Genomic DNA, 17,313 nt, shown 5'->3' on the forward strand with positions numbered 1-17,313 from the left:
GACCTAAGACCTGCTTAACCACCTTGCTATCCACCCCTATACAGAATAGTGTTGCATAGTATTCAACTTTCACCTACCTCGCCAAGACGCTAACCAAACAGTTTACATTAGCTGGAGCTTAGTATTAGCTAGCAATTTAGCCAACAGTGTTGACATCTACGTAATAATCTATAGCCAAATGAGCTAACTACAGTAGCTAGCTAGCGAATCTGGTCCCGGTTTCCAGTGATTTATCCTGTCAGGTGGCTAGCCTTGCTAATTGAATGGATACGACCTGTGCGCAAAACATTTAGCTGAAGTTAGCAACGTTTTAGAGCCGAAAAACCCATGCATCTTAAACACTCAATCCTACAATCTTAATATCTGTTCCATTAATCTAGCTGGCGTAACATTGAGTTACGGGATGGAGGAAGACTAAACAAGCTTTCAATGGGGCAGAATAGATTCGCGTTTCTATCCAATTATGAGCGAAATAATTTAAACAGTACAAATACAGGATAACGTTAGAATTCTTACAATAGTTAGTAGTATAATTGAATAACCAAATTGTTAACTGGCAACCTGGAATAAAGTTCCTTTATTGACTTACAATAGTTAGTAGTATAATTGAATAACCAAATTGTTAACTGGCAACCTGGAATAAAGTTCCTTTATTGAGGGCTCTCAAAAGATACATTAATAGAAATTTATTTTTATTTCTTCCAACAAAATAAAACTATCCTTCCTCCAAATACAGACTTGTAGAGGCATGGTACTGAGCAGGAAGAGATAACAAAAAACACATGGAGTAATAAAAGATGCAAAACAATACTTATACAAAAGCTTTTCCTTATTTCATCAATCTGGAATAAAAACAATTCTCTACTTTACCAGTTCACACAACTCGCTTTTATGAGCTCAATATCAAATAAGGACAAACCGATATGACTACGGACAAACTCATTAACTGCCTAAAACAGACATGGTCAAAATAGGGGTGAAGACTGTAGGGATGACGGTTTGATGTGGAACATTGTCCATGATTGTGGTGGCTGTTTAGGTTGCATGCTGAGCGGTAGAAAAGCACAGCTTGAGGGTGTATGGGTACGGGCCAGCTGAAGAGACAAAGACAGAAGGTATTAGAAAACCGCAATCACCACCCTACACCATTTGAATAAACAGTGAAATGACTTTTTAATACATAGGCTTAGTGCTTAAACACTTACTTGCGTTCTTCATCTGGTAGTGGTTTATCATGGACAAGGCCTCCATGGCGTCGTTGATGGACTCCCACTCCAACAGCCCTGAAGAGCTGCGCTCACCTGGACCTGCACCTAATAAGACAGCCCAACTCAGTTTAGCACCACTGTCATGCATACCAAATAGTATGTGGTTTCAAAATGACATCTAAAATGTACACTTACTCTTTCCCGTGAAAAGTTTGATGTTTGCAGGGGCTTTGACACCAACCTCTTCACAGATCTGAAAAGAACAAGAGCGCGGTCAATTGATGATCTGTTTTGTAGGCACATTGGGTCTTTATTTCACTGCTCCCTACATAAAATGGTTCACCAACATGCTTTGGGACTCACCTGAGTGAAAATCTCTACGGACGAGTCTGGCTGGGCGTTGAAGAAGTGCAGGACGCTGCTGGGGTGCTGAATGCGGTTCTTGGCAGCCTGTTCTGGGGAGGTGAAGCGGTTGTTGCGGGAGCCGTGGAAGTCCTTGAAGCTGGTGCTGCCATCCTCCAGCTCGTAAGACTGACCGGGCATGATGGCCTGCTGCTTAGACACACTGCAAAGGGAAAAGAGCATTAGACTCAACTTGTACAAGCCTCACAGAACAGTCACTTATTATGGCAAGAGGCAGCGAATAAGATTAAGCACTAACTTTACATGACAAGGCACTGAATGAACAGGCATTTCAGATATACATCTTACCAGACGTTGAGCTTCTGTCCAAACAGAAAGTTGTTGTTGAGGTGAGTGATGGCCCGGTCCACAGCGTAACAGTCTCCCATCTCCACCATGGCTGCTCCTGGCTTACTCTTCATAAACTTCACCTGAGTAGGGGACCAGATATTTGGAGTCACTCAATACCAGCAGGCTCTTGTTGAAATAACTGCAATGGCTTGCCTCCTTTCCCTCCACACTTACCCGCTCCACGTTGCCGTAGAGACAGAAAACATTGAACACCTTGTCTGCATTCATCTTGGCAGGCTCCAGACCGTAGACCATGACTACAGGGGAGTCTGCGTGGGCACTGTACTCGCCAGGGGGTGGAGGGGGAGGACCGTAGCCAGGTCCCCCGCCGTAGCTGTGTGCCCCCCCTCGTCCCCTCATGGGAGGAACCATGCGACGGCCCTCGCTGTAGTGTGGGGGCGGTGGGGGGCCATAGCCGCTTTCGTCGTATCCATGGTAACCGCCAGCTGGGAACACAAGGGACCACAGACTCAAACAGGAATCACAGCTTGATAGGGACAAAGGGTAGACATGCCAAAGAAGTGGTCAATTTCACCATGACGAAAACATTTGGTTTTGATGAAAGGTTGGCACATTCCATTATCAGGTGAGCTAAGAAAATGTACCACACCACTTCGCTGCCACTGTGGGGTACCCATTTTTAGTCATACATTTCTACCCGCCACCTGCACTTTGCAGGTGAATTTAGTGTGAGGAGAGCACTAAAGGGCCAGCACGTGTGCGTCCCCCCTGGGCCTAAAGCCTTACCGTACTCTGGAGGGTGGTCTCCCAGCAGAGCCGGCGCTCTCACGCGCTTGTTGGGGTTGGCACTCCCATCTTCTGAGATGTGATGAAGGCAGGAGGCAGAGGAAGGAAAGAGGGGAAGAAGAGCGATAGATCATTTGGAAAGAAACAGGACAACGCAGCGCAGTAGCGGATGTTCAGTTAGAATTAAGGAGAGCACACAAGACGACCTCCACATCTAGAGAAAGCACACTAACCGTAACTACTGAACAAAAACACATCTCCATAGTATATCTGCAGGTTCAGTCATGGCATTTTGATGCCAAAGGTTGGATAAGTTTCTATCACAAAATTAATGTTAAATTAACAAACTGCTATTACTACAGCTAAGAATGAATTAACAAATGCTAACAAGTAAACAATCCTGAACGCTAGATAAAGCCTCCATTTTAAACGTTTTAGCATATGGTATAAGGGAGAACGAGGTGGGTGAGAATGAATCCAACAGAAGTCTGCAAACACACCTCCAGCATTGCTCCCATTGCCATCAGCTTCTGCATCTGTACAGGTACACATCTCATACACATTAAATTCAGGCCAGATCGAACACATGGATAGTTGATACAAATTCAGAAAAGCATCACTGGTGCACTTGAAAAGTTGGACCATTTCAACATGCTACAATTTAAACTATTTTAATACATTCAGTCCATTATCTCCATACCGTAACTAGGATATACAAATAAGAATGGCACATTTCTATTCTACCTACAAGTCTCGAAAAATTTAAATACTACATATAGCCCCTTAGTGGAGAGCCACCCAAACACCAGCTTTATTCAGACAAGTCATTCAGAGGACAAAATGCCCACAGGGAAAGCACTACAAGTCCCCTCCAAGGGGAAATATGGTGTCACTGAGAACAGGGAGAGTGGAACACCATATAAAAGACAGAAAAATAACAAAAATACCTTAAAGGACGACAATATCATAATATATTTTTGAAGACATCCCGAGTGTAAGAAATGGAACATGTGTTGTGTAACAAACTGGGGATCAGTTTACTTACAGCATGGATATATTGGGGGACAAAGATTGAGGCTGGAGACACTGGCTGTTATTTGGTAGTGGGTCCATTACTTCTCTCCGTGTTCATTTCATCCTTTCACTCCACTCCCCTTTGGATGAACATTTCCACCTTAGTCGCATTTCTGCCCCTTTTTTGTGGCAATTTCCATTGTGGTTGGTGGTCCACTCTCCAAGTGTCTTATCGAACACACGCCAATGGCAGGCCGCAAAGCAGCCATTTGGCACATATCAGACCTGGGTCCTCATTAGGCGCAAATTGCCAGACCTGCGTCACATGGAAGGTGTTACACAGGTACTAAAAAAGGTAAAATTTCCACAAAAGAGCTGCATTCAGAAAAAGATGGAGAAACTAGACAGGGATGCATGTTGCAAGAACAGTAGAGGGAGGAAAGGAGGGGGGGAGAGAAGAGGCAAAACGGAACACCCGACTCCATGAGGTATGCATATATGGGGAGAAAAATATGGTCTGTCTGAATGTGCGTATGCTTGTTCATGTTTGTAGTGTCTTCATCAGTTGTCTGTTGTATTCCTTCCCATGTGACTGGCTACAGCCTGACAGTGATGGTGCGAATCATCTATGGAGTCAGTGCGGCAACAGGAGTGGAGGGTTTTGAGTAGTGTTTGATATGTTAAACACCAGGAGCAGGGCACAAGAGAGCAAAAATCACCTGCACCACCAAAGACAGGCAGGTACAGAGAACAGGACTGTGTAGTCTTGAGCAACTGGTTTGTATCAGTATGGTTCCTCTGTTTTGTGTTTGTGTGAGCATGCTCATCACTACGGGTCTCTGGATGTTGTCTTTATAGGGTGGGTCTCCTGTGGGTCTCCTGTGGATGTGTATCAGGTGATGACTTGCAGGTGAGATCTGGGTGATGGCATGTTTCAATGTGTCAGGCATGTCTTGCTGGGATCTCAAAACTGGGAGGGTGTGGAAAGCACAGCTTAGTGCCAATGTACCAGCAACCAAACCCCCCATGGAAAATGTGTCATGCCATAGAAAAGGTATAGGGGATGTCTTCGTGGCTTTGGAGCTATGTGTCCTTATTGACGTAGGAGCGGTGAGGCTGCGGTGGTGTTGAGAGTAGTGTTGATGGCAACAATGTGTCTCCGATGCATATATGGAAATGTGTTGCTCCAAAGTGTTCCGACGAGAAGCTAGAGGGGCCTTTGTTTTGCAGTATGGTCTATGCTTAAAGTAGCCTGTATAGACGTACAGATCTATACATTGACAAGTGCACTGGGAATGAAAGGAGCAATTGGCTGTCAGTAGACCCAGCTTCACAAGAGACTCAAGTGGGTATCTTTGCTCAGACTACCTAGTCTTAGAACTTGATGTATCCATGGGCAATGCATCAGATTGGTTGCCATGGCAAAAATAATACAGAGCACTCAGTATGTATAAGTATATTTTTTACACAGGCATAACGTTACTGTATCAGACACTGCTAAGAAGCCATCAAGCAGATATTCAGACAAGAATGTAAGACATGAATGGATCAGTGGTGAGATTGACAAGCAACATCCTAGTATGCTTCCTTCTCTCCCAAGGAATGAGCAAAAAAATTACTGCTTCGTCAGGTAGTTTTACTACTTCACCAAGCTTCAGTTGCGAGTCAGTCATTGTCAAACTAGAAGAGATGCATGCCAGAACTCACAGGACCTTGATTTGGTACCCTTAGTACCCACATACCATTAGATCTGATAACACTGGGTTAAGGAGGTCACTTCTAAAAAATACATTTTATCAATAGGTGTACAAGTAAAAAGCTTGAGCAATAACTGTAGTCTCTAGTGAAGAATATCTGGCCATTCAGCTGCTCCTCTCATCCCTAGTGTGTCTAGCTGTGCGACGGACGGTGTATCACCAGCACTTCAGTTATAATGCCACTGAAATGGAGCCCAATACAAGAGTTAACTAATTCGCTAAACCAATATTACAGCTGGTGAGAAAGATAGCAACCCAGCCCTGCGACCATTTGAAAGAGTTGGATATTGAGCTGGTTAAAGGAGCATTTCCTGTGCTCAGTGGCATTACCTCTGAAGGTCTACCATCCAAACCCCCCTCCCTCCCCCACAGTGGCAGTAAGGGTGCTGGTATTGTCAGCAAGGACCACAGATGGCTGTGTGCGTTACCTTGACCACTCAGGTTGGGGTTGGTGTAGTCCCAAGTGTCTTGGTCATTCTTGAACACATTGAGACGAGTTGGCTGTGGGAGAATATTCAAATTAATTCCATCAAAGCATTTTTCAAAGTCCATTTCATGGAACACTAGAAGCCCTTCAGAGCTATGGATGTGCATGTTCCTCTACCTTGGCATATTCGATCTTCAGGGTGCAGCAGCCAGAGTAGATGTCTGCCCCGTTGAGGGAGGCCTTCGCCCTCTGTGCACTCTGCACCGAATCAAACGTGTTGGGAGTCAAGGAAAGGACGTTGCAGACTACAGTTCTGAGAACAGCACCTCGTGCATACAACATAACACGTTCCGGTAATTCTGGAGCTTATTGCACAAACCCTTGTTTACAAGTCTTTGTGCTAGTACATTAAAAAAAAGAAATCGGGTAAATAGTCTAGCAATCATCACATACAGTATGTGCTACAAACAAACTACATGTTCCAGAATGCAGGTTGCCTGACATGGTATGTAGAGACTATGTCAATTTAAAATTCCAGAAGTTTTAGTTTCACCAAGGATTACCCGAGAGCATGCAACTGATTCACAAAAATACTTAATTTTCAACAACAAAAATGAGCGGCAAAGGATATTCCACCATGGCCTGAACACCATTCTTCCGGAAGATGACAATCCTCTGGACGGGGCCGCAGTTATTGCAGACCGTGTAGAGCACATCCTGTAGACAAGTAATTCACATAATCAGAAATAATATTGAAGTACACAGCACAACAGAATCAACAGGTTAGGTAGAGGTGGCCAGCACTTTACCGTGGTAACGGGGTAGATTGGGTTCATGATGGTGAGAAGTAGCACATTGTTGACACTTCTAGAATCGTCCGGGTCGCCTGGCCGGGAGATCTTCTGGCTGGTGGAGTAGTTGACAAAGGCTGGGTGCCCGGAAATGTAGATCTGGTTGTCATTGGCATACGTCACAGCAGTACACGACCCATTCAGATCCTCGTACTCAACCAGTGCTTGACGCTTCTTGGGCATAACCACCACATAGCTGTAAACAAAACAATTATATTAATAAAGGACGCATAACCAAGTCAAGAGGACACGGTTTCTTTACTTGCTTTGCTTACAGACCAGAGGTGACCTAGCCTCCCCTGGAGTGCTTCTGGGTGAGCTGGCTTTTGTTTCAGCACTGCTCCCACCCACCGGATTCTAGCTGCTCATCGGGAACTTCAGCTGAATCAATTGTGTTAGAACACAAGCCTGCACACCCAGAAGCTCCGCTGAGGTAAAGATAGCAATCACTGATTTAACAGTAACCAACTATAAATGGTTGCATTGTGTGGAGCAAAATTTTGACCGTGAAATGTGTGCATTGTAAGTGAAGTAGCCTGGGTACCAGTCTGCTTCTGCTTGAGCCATTTCCCTGTTGTCATGAAGAAGAAGAAACATGCAGATATTTTTTTTAAAGCAGACAGTTACTCAATGTGCATATTCATCACCTAATAGCTCCAAACTCCTGCAGAGCCTCCACAAGGTCAGCCTCCGTAATGCCGTCCACCAAGCCCCGCACATGCACAACTGGAGAGGGAAGGGTCTTATGTGGGTCATCATAGCCCTCCTGCAAAAAAGAACGGGCCCATTATCTCCATTCAAAGACTCAATCATGGACACTTACTGACAGTTGTGGCTGCTTCTCGTTATGCATTGTTCTCTCTGCCTTCTTGCCCAATAGTGTTTGTACCATGTATTATGCTGCTGCCATGTTGTGTTGCTACCATGCTGTGTTGTCCACTTAGGTCTCACTTTATGTAGTGTTGTGGTGTCTTGTCGTGAGGTGTGTTTTGTCCTATGTTTATTTATAATCCCAGCCCATCCCTGCAGGAGGCCGACATCGTAAATAAGAATTAGTTCTGAACTGACTTGCCTAATAAAATAAAGGTTAAATAAATTCAAGCAATAAACTCATGTTTTCTATTTAGCTCATAGCATGCTTTATAAGAATTGAGGACTCCGATGTATGTAGCTAGCTGACTAAACTCAATTACATGGTAAAATAAATTGAGTTGAGTAGAGACCAGGCTTTGCATAATTCAGCACCGACTACATTGATTCATCCAAGGTCAATACTTAAAAATAAAAACGATGAAAGGCTTACCTGGTACCCATGTCCTGTTGCGTGCTGAAATCCATACTTCAATAAACGTTAACCAAATACAACCACCGACTGTGTCCATTGAATCTCAATGAACGCCGGTGGTTGTAACGTTAGTTTTTTTAACGTATGGATTTCGACAAAGGCACGCAACCACAGAGGCTAAACACATACGTACACGTTTATGTTTTATTTAACTTAAGCAAGCCAGTTAAGAACAAATTCTTATCTACAATGATGCCTACACCGGCCAAACCTGGACGACGCTGGGCCAATTGTGCGCTGCCCTATGGGCCTCCCAATCACGGCCAGTTGTGATACAGCTTGGATTCGAACCAGTGACGTCTCTAGCACTGAGATGCAGTGCCTTAGACCGCTGCTCCACTCGGGAGCCCGAGTTGAATCGGATAAGAACTTGTTCTTAACTGACTGTCCTTGTTAAATAAATAAACTTAGTCAGAGCTGAATTCCACAAAGCCTGCTCTCTGCTAAACTGTTGGTGGAGTTCAAACTTCCTTCACCATGGAGTTGAAATTTGGTCAGCTATTATGGTGTAATTACAATCCATTCTATTTCCAATCTAAACTCGATTTTATTCACCTTGGCGGGAAAGATTAACATTACCAGACGAAATGTCATGAAGTAGGGGGGGAAATATTCAGTTTAAACTATTGGGAATATTAGTGAGGAAATGTATTTTGTTATCCCTAATATTACGAGAACATGGCCCCCGATAAGGTGCATTTTCTGTATAGCACTTTGAGATATCAGCTGATGTAAGAAGGGCTATATAAATACATTTGATTTTCGAGAATGTTAAAATATCGACTGGGTAAAGTAGCAAACTAATTAGCTCGCTAGCTAGTTACCGGCTACATCAAAGAACGAGTCAATGCATCTTACTAGGTTCATTTCAATTTAACACACCAACTCTTGTTCGTTGCCTGGCAAAACGACACCGCTAGGCTAGAACAAAGCAATAACGCTACCACTAGCTAGCTACCATATGATTTGTGGCATGGCCTGAATTGCACCCTCCCATTCATTCAAACGAAAAAAAGGCCAGCTAACGTTAGCTAGACAACTTTTGGAAAAACAGAACCACCTAGCCAGTTAGCTAACTAACTACATTGAGATATGTTTACTCCACTGACAATTTAAGCTAAACATAAAAACAGACCGAAAGGTATTCGACCAAAAAAATTTAACATCGTGGAACAAGGGAAAGCGAGCTAGCTAACGTTGCTGGGTGCAATATATTTTTGAAACGCCGCGTCATGAGTATGTGAGATTGTGTTATTTAAAGAGTACATTTCAATGCATGTGCTTAAATGCATTTAGTTATATCACATAAATCAGCATTCATTATTTACCGTTGTCATTCCGTCGTTTGTTTTTAGTCTTTTCGTTGCCCTACCGCCTTCGTAATAACGGCCTGCCATAGCCATGTTGTCCCAGTTAATAAGGTTGGTAGCAGTGACCGTATGAAATGGACGGGAAAGTATTGAAAAAGACCCACATGGGCCCGCCTTGAAGAGCCCGCTGCGGTTTCCAATTGGCCTAAAAGGCACGTCAATAACGTCATCACCAATTTAGGACCAGTTAAAATGCACAACACACGAGCGTTTCTGAATATCTTATAGTCAGAGCTCAAGCCACTACTACTGTATTGATCAGTTATCTGCAAAAATAAAGTTAAGATAATCTTTATTTCTACAATAAATAGAATTTCAATTTAGGCGAGTGATCTAGGTGGTTACAGCGTTTTGAGAATGGATTTTAATCAGCAAGGTTGAAAAGAGCCAAGATTACAAATATACCACAGCTATGGGCTGTTTTTATGTATGACCATTAGTTAGGTGGGGTATAAGTTTGAAAATGAAAACTTATTGACTGCAAACCATTTTTCATGGCAAACATACCATGTAATTTCCTTTTTCACTATAAAACATCTCCATGTAAGACATTCTGTAGATGTTCCCAATGTTCAAAAGAATAACACTGAATTAATGTGTCGATTTATTCCAAAATCTGCCAGTGTCATAAACCAGGGAAAGCAACATTTAAAGTATCTTACAGCTCTTTAACGCAATGCCACACTGAATATAGTAGATAAGAAATAAGAACAAATACACATTTATGGTTCACAAATCCCACTTCTGAAATTAGCTATTTGAACTGTTTTGACACACACAAGAGTCATTTTAGGAATGTGACATCATGTAAGGCATGCATGGTTAGATATGAAGCTAATCCTGTAGAGTAATTATACAGCATCAGAAAGGTAGGGGTAGATTCTATTCAATGCAGGGAACAAAGACAAAACAAATAGCTGCAAGGCTAAAGCCAGTTGGTTGGAGGGGGATGGGGATGAGTTTAGTCTTCAAATCAATCTTCGCCTGGGGTGGGCCTCTTTCTGGCTTGGAGATCTGGAACGACTGAAACAGACAGTGAATGGTGTAAGTACAGGGCAGACACAGCATGTCCAATCAACAGGCAGCCCGGCATCCATCTTGTCCCAGCATGTCCACTCAATAACTAGCCCAGCACCCATCTCAGAACCAATCACAGCTCCAACCCTGCTGGCCCATAATCAGTGGTATAAAGTACTTGAAAATACTACTTAAGTATTTTTACTTAAGTGGTATCTGTACTTCACTATTTATATTTTTGACAACTTTCACTTCACAACATTCCTAAATAAAATGTACTTTTTACTACATTTTACCTGACACCAAAAAGTACTCGTTACATTTCGAATGCTTAGGATGACAGAAAAATTGTCTAATTCACACACTTATCAAGAGAACATCCCTGGTCATCCCTACTGCCTCTGATCTGACAGACTCACTAAACACATGCTTCGTTTGTAAATTATGTCAGTGTTGGAGCGTGCCCCTGGCTATCCAAGTCATTTTCTATTAAGGTCTCTTTACTTTTGCTCAAGTATGACAATTGGGTACTTTTTCCACTCTGTCCCACTACAACCAGTTTGCCTTGGTCAGGACACTTTATAAATACAATACATTACAGCTACATTGTATACTGCCAACTTCCACTAATTATATAACATGTAGGGAGGGGTACCCTAATTTTGCATAATTAAATCAACAAGTGAAAGTTCCAGAGGTCAAGGAAATGGAGGAGCTGGGTGTTGAGACTGGGATGTTTTAAAGGGGGTTTGAGGTGATAAAACCATCCCTTGCATTTTCACACAATGAAACAAAAGACCAGGGTAGGATCTGAACTATGAATTGCACCCAAAACCCTAAACAAACACTGACCAAATAAAATAAACTAGCCTTTTGCAAGCACACGTCTTCAGACTTCAGACTCATTGCAAGCTCACAGAACAGGGCTCCGGGCAGCCGAGCGGAAATGGAGGAAAACTCGCCTCCTGCGGACCTGGCATCCTTTCACTCCCTCCTCTCTACATTTTCCTCTTCCGTTTCTGCTGCTAAACCCTAGGAAGCCCTTTGCCACCTTCTCCTCCCTCCTGAACCCCCCCCCCTCTGCGGATGACTTCGTCAACCATTTTGAAAAGAAGGTCGACGACATCCGATCCTCGTTTGTTAAGTCAAACGACACCTCTGGTCCTGCTCACACTGCCTACCCTGTGCTTTGACCTCTTTCTCCCCCCTCTCTCCAGATGAAATCTCGCGTCTTGTGACGGCCGGCCGCCCAACAACCTGCCCGCTTGACCCTATCCCCTCCTCTCTTCTCCAGACCATTTCCGGAGACCTTCTCCCTTACCTCACCTCGCTCATCAACTCATCCTTGACCGCTGGCTACGTCCCTTCCGTCTTCAAGAGAGCGAGAGTTGCACCCCTTCTGAAAAAACCTACACTCGATCCCTCTGATGTCAACAACTACAGACCAGTATCCCTTCTTTCTTTTCTCTCCAAAACTCTTGAACGTGCCGTCCTTGGCCAGCTCTCTTGCTATCCCTCTCAGAATGACCTTCTTGATCCAAATCAGTCAGGTTTCAAGACTGGTCATTCAACTGAGACTGCTCTTCTCTGTGTCACGGAGGCTCTCCGCACTGCTAAAGCTAACTCTCTCTCCTCTCATCCTTCTAGACCTATCTGCTGCCTTTGATACTGTGAACCACCAGATCCTCCTCTCCACCCTCTCCGAGTTGGGCATCTCCGGCGCGGCCCACGCTTGGATTGCGTCCTACCTGACAGGTCGCTCCTACCAGGTGGCGTGGCGAGAATCTGTCTCCGCACCACGTGCTCTCACCACTGGTGTCCCCCAGGGCTCTGTTCTAGGCCCTCTCCTATTCTCGCTATACACCAAGTCACATGGCTCTGTCATATCCTCACATGGTCTCTCCTATCATTGCTATGCAGACGACACTCAATTAATCTTCTCCTTTCACCCTTCTGATAACCAGGTGGCGAATCGCATCTCTGCATGTCTGGCAGACATATCAGTGTGGATGACGGATCACCACCTCAAGCTGAACCTCGGCAAGACGGAGCTGCTTTTCCTCCCGGGGAAGGACTGCCCGTTCCATGATCTCGCCATCACGGTTGACAACTCCATTGTGTCCTCCTCCCAGAGTGATAAGAACCTTGGCGTGACCCTGGACAACACCCTGTCGTTCTCCACTAACATCAAGGCGGTGACCCGATCCTGTAGGTTCATGCTCTACAACATTCGCAGAGTACGACCCTGCCTCACACAGGAAGCGGCGCAGGTCCTAATCCAGGCACTTGTCATCTCCCGTCTGGATTACTGCAACTCACTGTTGGCTGGGCTCCCTGCCTGTGCCATTAAACCCCTACAACTCATCCAGAACGCCGCAGTCCGTCTGGTGTTCAACTTTCCCAAGTTCTCTCACGTCACCCCGCTCCTCCGCTCTCTCCACTGGCTTCCAGTTGAAGCTCGCATCCGCTACAAGACCATGGTGCTTGCCTACGGAGCCGTGAGGGGAACGGCACCTCCGTACCTTCAGGCTCTGATCAGGCCCTACACCCAAACGAGGGAACTGTGTTCATCCACCTCTGGCCTGCTCGCCTCCCTACCTCTGAGGAAGCACAGTTCCCGCTCAGCCCAGTCAAAACTGTTCGCTGCTCTGGCACCCCTATGGTGGAACAAGCTCCCTCACGACGCCAGGACAGCGGAGTCAATCACCACCTTCCGGAGACACCTGAAACCCCACCTCTTTAAGGAATACCTGGGATAGGATAAAGTAATCCTTCTAACCCCCCCTCCGCCCTAAAAGATTTAGATGCACTATTGTAAAGTGGTTGTTCCACTGGATATCATAAGGTGAATGCACCAATTTGTAAGTCGCTCTGGATAAGAGCGTCTGCTAAATGACTTAAATGTAAATGTTACCTTTGGAGACAGTGGCAGAAACAACATGTACAGAGTAGCGACGGATGCTAGAACTCGAAGACACACTCGGAGGGTCTTGAAGTCTGATCTCGTCAGCTCTCCTTTCTCACCCTCTCAGAAGCTAAGCAAGAGGCCAGGCTGGGCTTTAACTTGTGGACTTAACTCGGCTCAGCGTTCAAGTCTGTGGTGCGTGGGTTCTGGGAGGGAGTGGGGTGGGTGGAACAACTGTGTACGCGCGTAGGATGGATGTCTCGTCGGACGACCTCTTTAACCAGCGTGGCGCAAGCTGATTTCTGGTCAGCCCTTTTCACCCTCAGGGAGGACGTTAACACAGCAAGGATGACCCTGGTCAGTGCTTGTGCAGTCAGTCGACTCCCCACACTCTTTAAAAAAAGGCCTGATGCGAGTCACTGGAGTCTGATCAAGACAGATTTCTCTTTTGGGTTTTTGAGGTTCTCGCACCCTCTGAAGCTAATCAAATTGAGGCTGGATCTGAGGGAGAAGAGAAAAGAGAAGAGCCCCGCTCCCCCAGCCGTCACCCAAACAGCCTCTCTTTCTCGGAGTATAGGCTCATCAGCGACTCTCTGAAGCTAATCAAGGTCTAGCCTGGTCATTCTAGGAGAGGGACCGCCAAGAGAAAAGAACATTAAAATCAGGTATTTGGAAAAGATAAAGGGGAGGGGGGTTTGGGGGTGGGGCAGTGTTCCTCAATCTAGCTTGGGGTGCATTAGAGTCCCTGACTATTTTTTTCCCCTCCCTGGCCCCATCTCCAGCAGCAGCCATCTCTCTGATGAGTTGTCGCTCTGTGCGTTCTGAAAGGACGACTCCGCAGACTTCGGGTGGAGGCTGGTCTGAGGGGGGCAGCTACCCACGACTTACCTGATCACACCTAGCCCTGTCTAACAGATAGCAATATACCTAAACTTAAGCTGAGTGAATGTGGAGTGTCATCTCTGAAAAATGTAATTTTATGATTAAGAGGGGGGAGGGGGGCTTCCAGCACATTTGCAAAACAATATTCCAAATCATCCAAATGAAGTATAATTAGCAGTATTGTACAATATGGGCTACAAGACAAAGACGATCATTTTAAGTCATGGCATTTACACAGTACAGAAGCAGCTGTGAAGGTATGGGTTGACAAGGCAGAGAGCTTACATATTCCTCTTATGGCTGGGAGAGTGGGATCTGGAGAGAGAGCGGGACGTCGAGCGCCCAAAAAGACATGGGAGCTGAAACGCGCATCCCAACTCCAGATGGGATCCATAGACAGGACAGCTTTCAAGAGGAAATTATTGTGCAACTGTAATACACAAGTGGCTTACCTCCTAACAGATGTACTGGACTTGGACCACACAGGGAAGCCAGACCTAACATGGAAGTGGGAAGTGTTTTAAGTCTTTCAAGAAAATGACCTGTTTTGAAGCTAATAGATAAATTAAATGAAAACAATCATATGAATACATTTGCAGGAACAAGAGGTTTGCTCAGAATAGAAATGTAGACTATACTTCCTATAAAAATAAGAAAAATGCAATGTCATCAGCATGCAAAATTAACAGTTGACAATTACCTCTTCCTCTGTCTGGGATAAGATGGGGAGCGGTGCCTGCTGCTGTGTTGTAGGAGAGAGATCAGTATCAGCACAGGGAGAGGTTTGAATGACAGTAGCAAAAACCCTGTTTACTTACTGGTCATTGCTGCGGGAACGGGATCGATAACGGCTGCCACGTGACCTGGAGCCGGAACGAGACCGTGATCTGGAATACAAGAAACAGGCTGTGATGTCTCTAATACAGGGTTTGTCTGTGAAAGGTGGGTCGCCAGCTATGAGAACACATCTATAATCACACACTATTTCTACTTAATTTGGATCGGAGGACAATTTGGCTCACGGGAGGACAGTCAATTTCTCATTTGGGTCTCGAGCTGAAAAGGTTTAAGAACCCCTGCTCTGATATATAACCACAGTAGTGAAATATAAAAGAGGACGGCATTGCCCCTAAGCAGTTGAGACGAATCCAACCAGGTCAGCAATATTGTCTGAGCTTAATTGTTTCTCAATAACATAGTGACATTTTTCTCAAGCCTAGTAATACTGCGATGTAATAAGAACAATGTTGCATAAAGGGAAAACTATGCAGAATTATGACTGCTACTGGCAGTATATCAGAGGCAGCCAGCAGATATTGGGCAAGAAGAATACCTGCTCCGACGACCTCCACCCCTCTTGCTGAAACGTTCGCAGTTGTAGGCATAGTGGCCCCTGTTCCCACACTGGTTGCAGCGGCCTTGAGGGTCAATGTGGTGATTGCTGGGGTGGTCATGTTTGGCCTTCCGTGCCAGCTCCACATGGATCCTAGAGCCCCACACCACCCTGAGGTAGGGAGAGAGTGCTTAATATAGTGATAATAGGGTTTGAAAGGAAACATGTAATACTGGGCAAACATCTGCAAGATTATGGCCTGAATTACAACAATATCCCAAAACTGAACACACACCACTTCAACTAAAATATGTATGTATAAACTGATGTGAAAACATTATGGGCTGTTAAATGTGTAGGTCAATATAAAGTTACTCACTTTCCATCCATGCCTTTAACGGCGTCCTCTGCGTCACGGGCATCCGCATACTCCACAAAGCCGAAAACTGGGGGCCTGGCCACCCAAACGCTGCGTAAAGGGCCATATTGACTGAACTCCCGCTCTAGGTCACACATAGTAGCGCCGTTGACGATGTCCCCAACATAGACCTTGCAATTGGTGTTAGGTGAAGAGCTGTGAGAAGACGAGTGATATGACATCTTCCCACCTGAGGAAAGAGGGAGAAACTGTCAACATCCGAAATGAACCAATTAATTAGCTAAAGTTAGTTAAAATGGAGCTGTGCTTGAGAGTATGAAGCTAACTAGCTACTAATATAAATAGCATAACTAGCTAACATTAGCTATAAATACAAGTTACCGGGGCCTAGCACAAGGGTAGCAGCAGGCAAGAAAACAACTAGCTAGCCAGGGGTGTATTCATTACGGATACCGTTTACCGTTTAAAAACCAAACGGAAGTTAACAGAGCAAAACAAGAGTTTCTATTGGACAAATTCATGTAGGTCCATCGTCGTTTCGTTCAGTTTGCTTTCATATAAGAAACGTTTTGCAACGGAAACGGCGTAATGGATACACCCAAGCTCGCCATTTTAGTGAATAACGGGGTATTAACTATCTCTGACAATGTTTCATCCTTATTATACAGTGTTGCTAGACATTTTATCGCTAGTGACATACTCAATAAATTAACCAGAGACGATACAGCTAGTAAGATAACGTTGTATCCATCTTCCTTATAAAACTAGCTCGTTACACTAGATTCGATATCAAGTAAACAATGGCGTCCGCACGTTTACCTTTAACCCCACAATTCCGCGATTGATTGATCAGCCTCTGCTCAAGTTACAGAAATAAAACATTGGCGAAACGTCTTAAATTATTTCTTATTTTCATTACTTATTTTACAGAATTTCAAAATCTTCACTAGCCAACAAACATATTCACTGTTCTCTGTCAGACTACCCGTGCAACAACTCACTTCCGCAGTAATGTGGCCCACAACAGTGAGGTCATGTGTTGTTTTTCTGACACAGGTTTGAGAGACGTCTTGAGTTTTTCCCAAAATGTTCCAGATATGTATTAGTTTTTAGATATACTGAACAAATATAAATGCAACATGTAAAATGTTTCATGGGGTGTAATAAAAGATCTCAGAAATATTCCATTCAGTAAACACTTTACAATATGCACAATATTCCATGCACACAAAATCTTATTTCTCTCTAGTTTACTGTCCCCCAACACAAGGTGCACCTGTGTAATGATCATGCTGTTTAATCAGCTTCTTGAGATGCCACACCTG

General features: G+C 44.6%; 2 protein-coding genes across 7 annotated transcripts; both read right to left on the reverse strand.

Moving 5' to 3' along the window:
• Positions 1–635: 635 nt before the first annotated feature.
• On the reverse strand, positions 636–9,570 carry LOC106612607 (heterogeneous nuclear ribonucleoprotein L). Of its 2 annotated transcripts, XM_014213927.2 has the most exons (14): positions 9,431–9,570; positions 7,405–7,523; positions 6,716–6,953; positions 6,538–6,623; positions 6,084–6,180; positions 5,908–5,980; positions 3,209–3,244; positions 2,709–2,780; positions 2,136–2,407; positions 1,920–2,041; positions 1,572–1,773; positions 1,404–1,461; positions 1,206–1,313; positions 636–1,094 (listed from the first exon to the last, which is right to left on the reverse strand). In XM_014213927.2, the coding sequence occupies exons 1-14, from the start codon at positions 9,503–9,505 to the stop codon at positions 1,036–1,038; spliced, it is 1,617 nt and encodes a 538-aa protein (XP_014069402.1). In that variant the 5' UTR covers positions 9,506–9,570; the 3' UTR covers positions 636–1,035. The 2 variants fall into 2 exon arrangements, with proteins under 2 accessions (XP_014069402.1, XP_014069403.1); XM_014213928.2 differs by lacking the exon at positions 3,209–3,244.
• A 493-nt stretch (positions 9,571–10,063) lies between these two features.
• LOC106612606 (serine/arginine-rich splicing factor 7) lies at positions 10,064–17,037 on the reverse strand. 5 transcript variants are annotated; one of them, XM_014213926.2, is made up of 7 exons: positions 16,808–17,037; positions 15,989–16,217; positions 15,610–15,780; positions 15,095–15,163; positions 14,977–15,015; positions 14,729–14,773; positions 10,064–10,495 (listed from the first exon to the last, which is right to left on the reverse strand). In XM_014213926.2, exons 2-7 carry the CDS (start codon positions 16,207–16,209, stop codon positions 10,441–10,443), a joined length of 600 nt encoding a protein of 199 aa, XP_014069401.1. In that variant the 5' UTR covers positions 16,210–16,217; positions 16,808–17,037; the 3' UTR covers positions 10,064–10,440. The 5 variants fall into 5 exon arrangements, with proteins under 5 accessions (XP_014069401.1, XP_014069396.1, XP_014069400.1 ...); XM_014213921.2 differs by having other exon boundaries at positions 14,977–15,018; XM_014213925.2 differs by having other exon boundaries at positions 14,977–15,018; positions 16,990–17,011.
• Between the last annotated feature and the right edge of the window lie 276 nt (positions 17,038–17,313).

This window comes from Salmo salar, chromosome ssa09 (assembly GCF_905237065.1).
Source record: "Salmo salar chromosome ssa09, Ssal_v3.1, whole genome shotgun sequence".
NCBI classification, from domain to species: Eukaryota; Metazoa; Chordata; class Actinopteri; order Salmoniformes; family Salmonidae; genus Salmo; species Salmo salar.

What these genes read in the sequence shown, in the direction of transcription:
- LOC106612607 (XM_014213927.2), bottom strand. Translation starts at nt 9,505, where the DNA reads ATGGCTATGGCAGGCCGTTATTACGAAGGCGGTAGGGCAACGAAAAGA. An exon ending in CCCCAACCTGAGTGGTCAAG is followed by an intron (nt 3,245 to 5,907) that starts GTAACGCACACA and finishes GTACCTGTACAG; the next exon opens with ATGCAGAAGCTGATGGCAAT. An exon ending in AGACCACCCTCCAGAGTACG is followed by an intron (nt 2,408 to 2,708) that starts GTAAGGCTTTAG and finishes TTGTGTTCCCAG; the next exon opens with CTGGCGGTTACCATGGATAC.
- LOC106612606 (XM_014213921.2), bottom strand. Translation starts at nt 16,209, where the DNA reads ATGTCATATCACTCGTCTTCTCACAGCTCTTCACCTAACACCAATTGC. An exon ending in GTTAAAGGCATGGATGGAAA is followed by an intron (nt 15,781 to 15,988) that starts GTGAGTAACTTT and finishes TCCCTACCTCAG; the next exon opens with GGTGGTGTGGGGCTCTAGGA. An exon ending in CGTTCCCGCAGCAATGACCA is followed by an intron (nt 15,019 to 15,094) that starts GTAAGTAAACAG and finishes CCTACAACACAG; the next exon opens with CAGCAGGCACCGCTCCCCAT.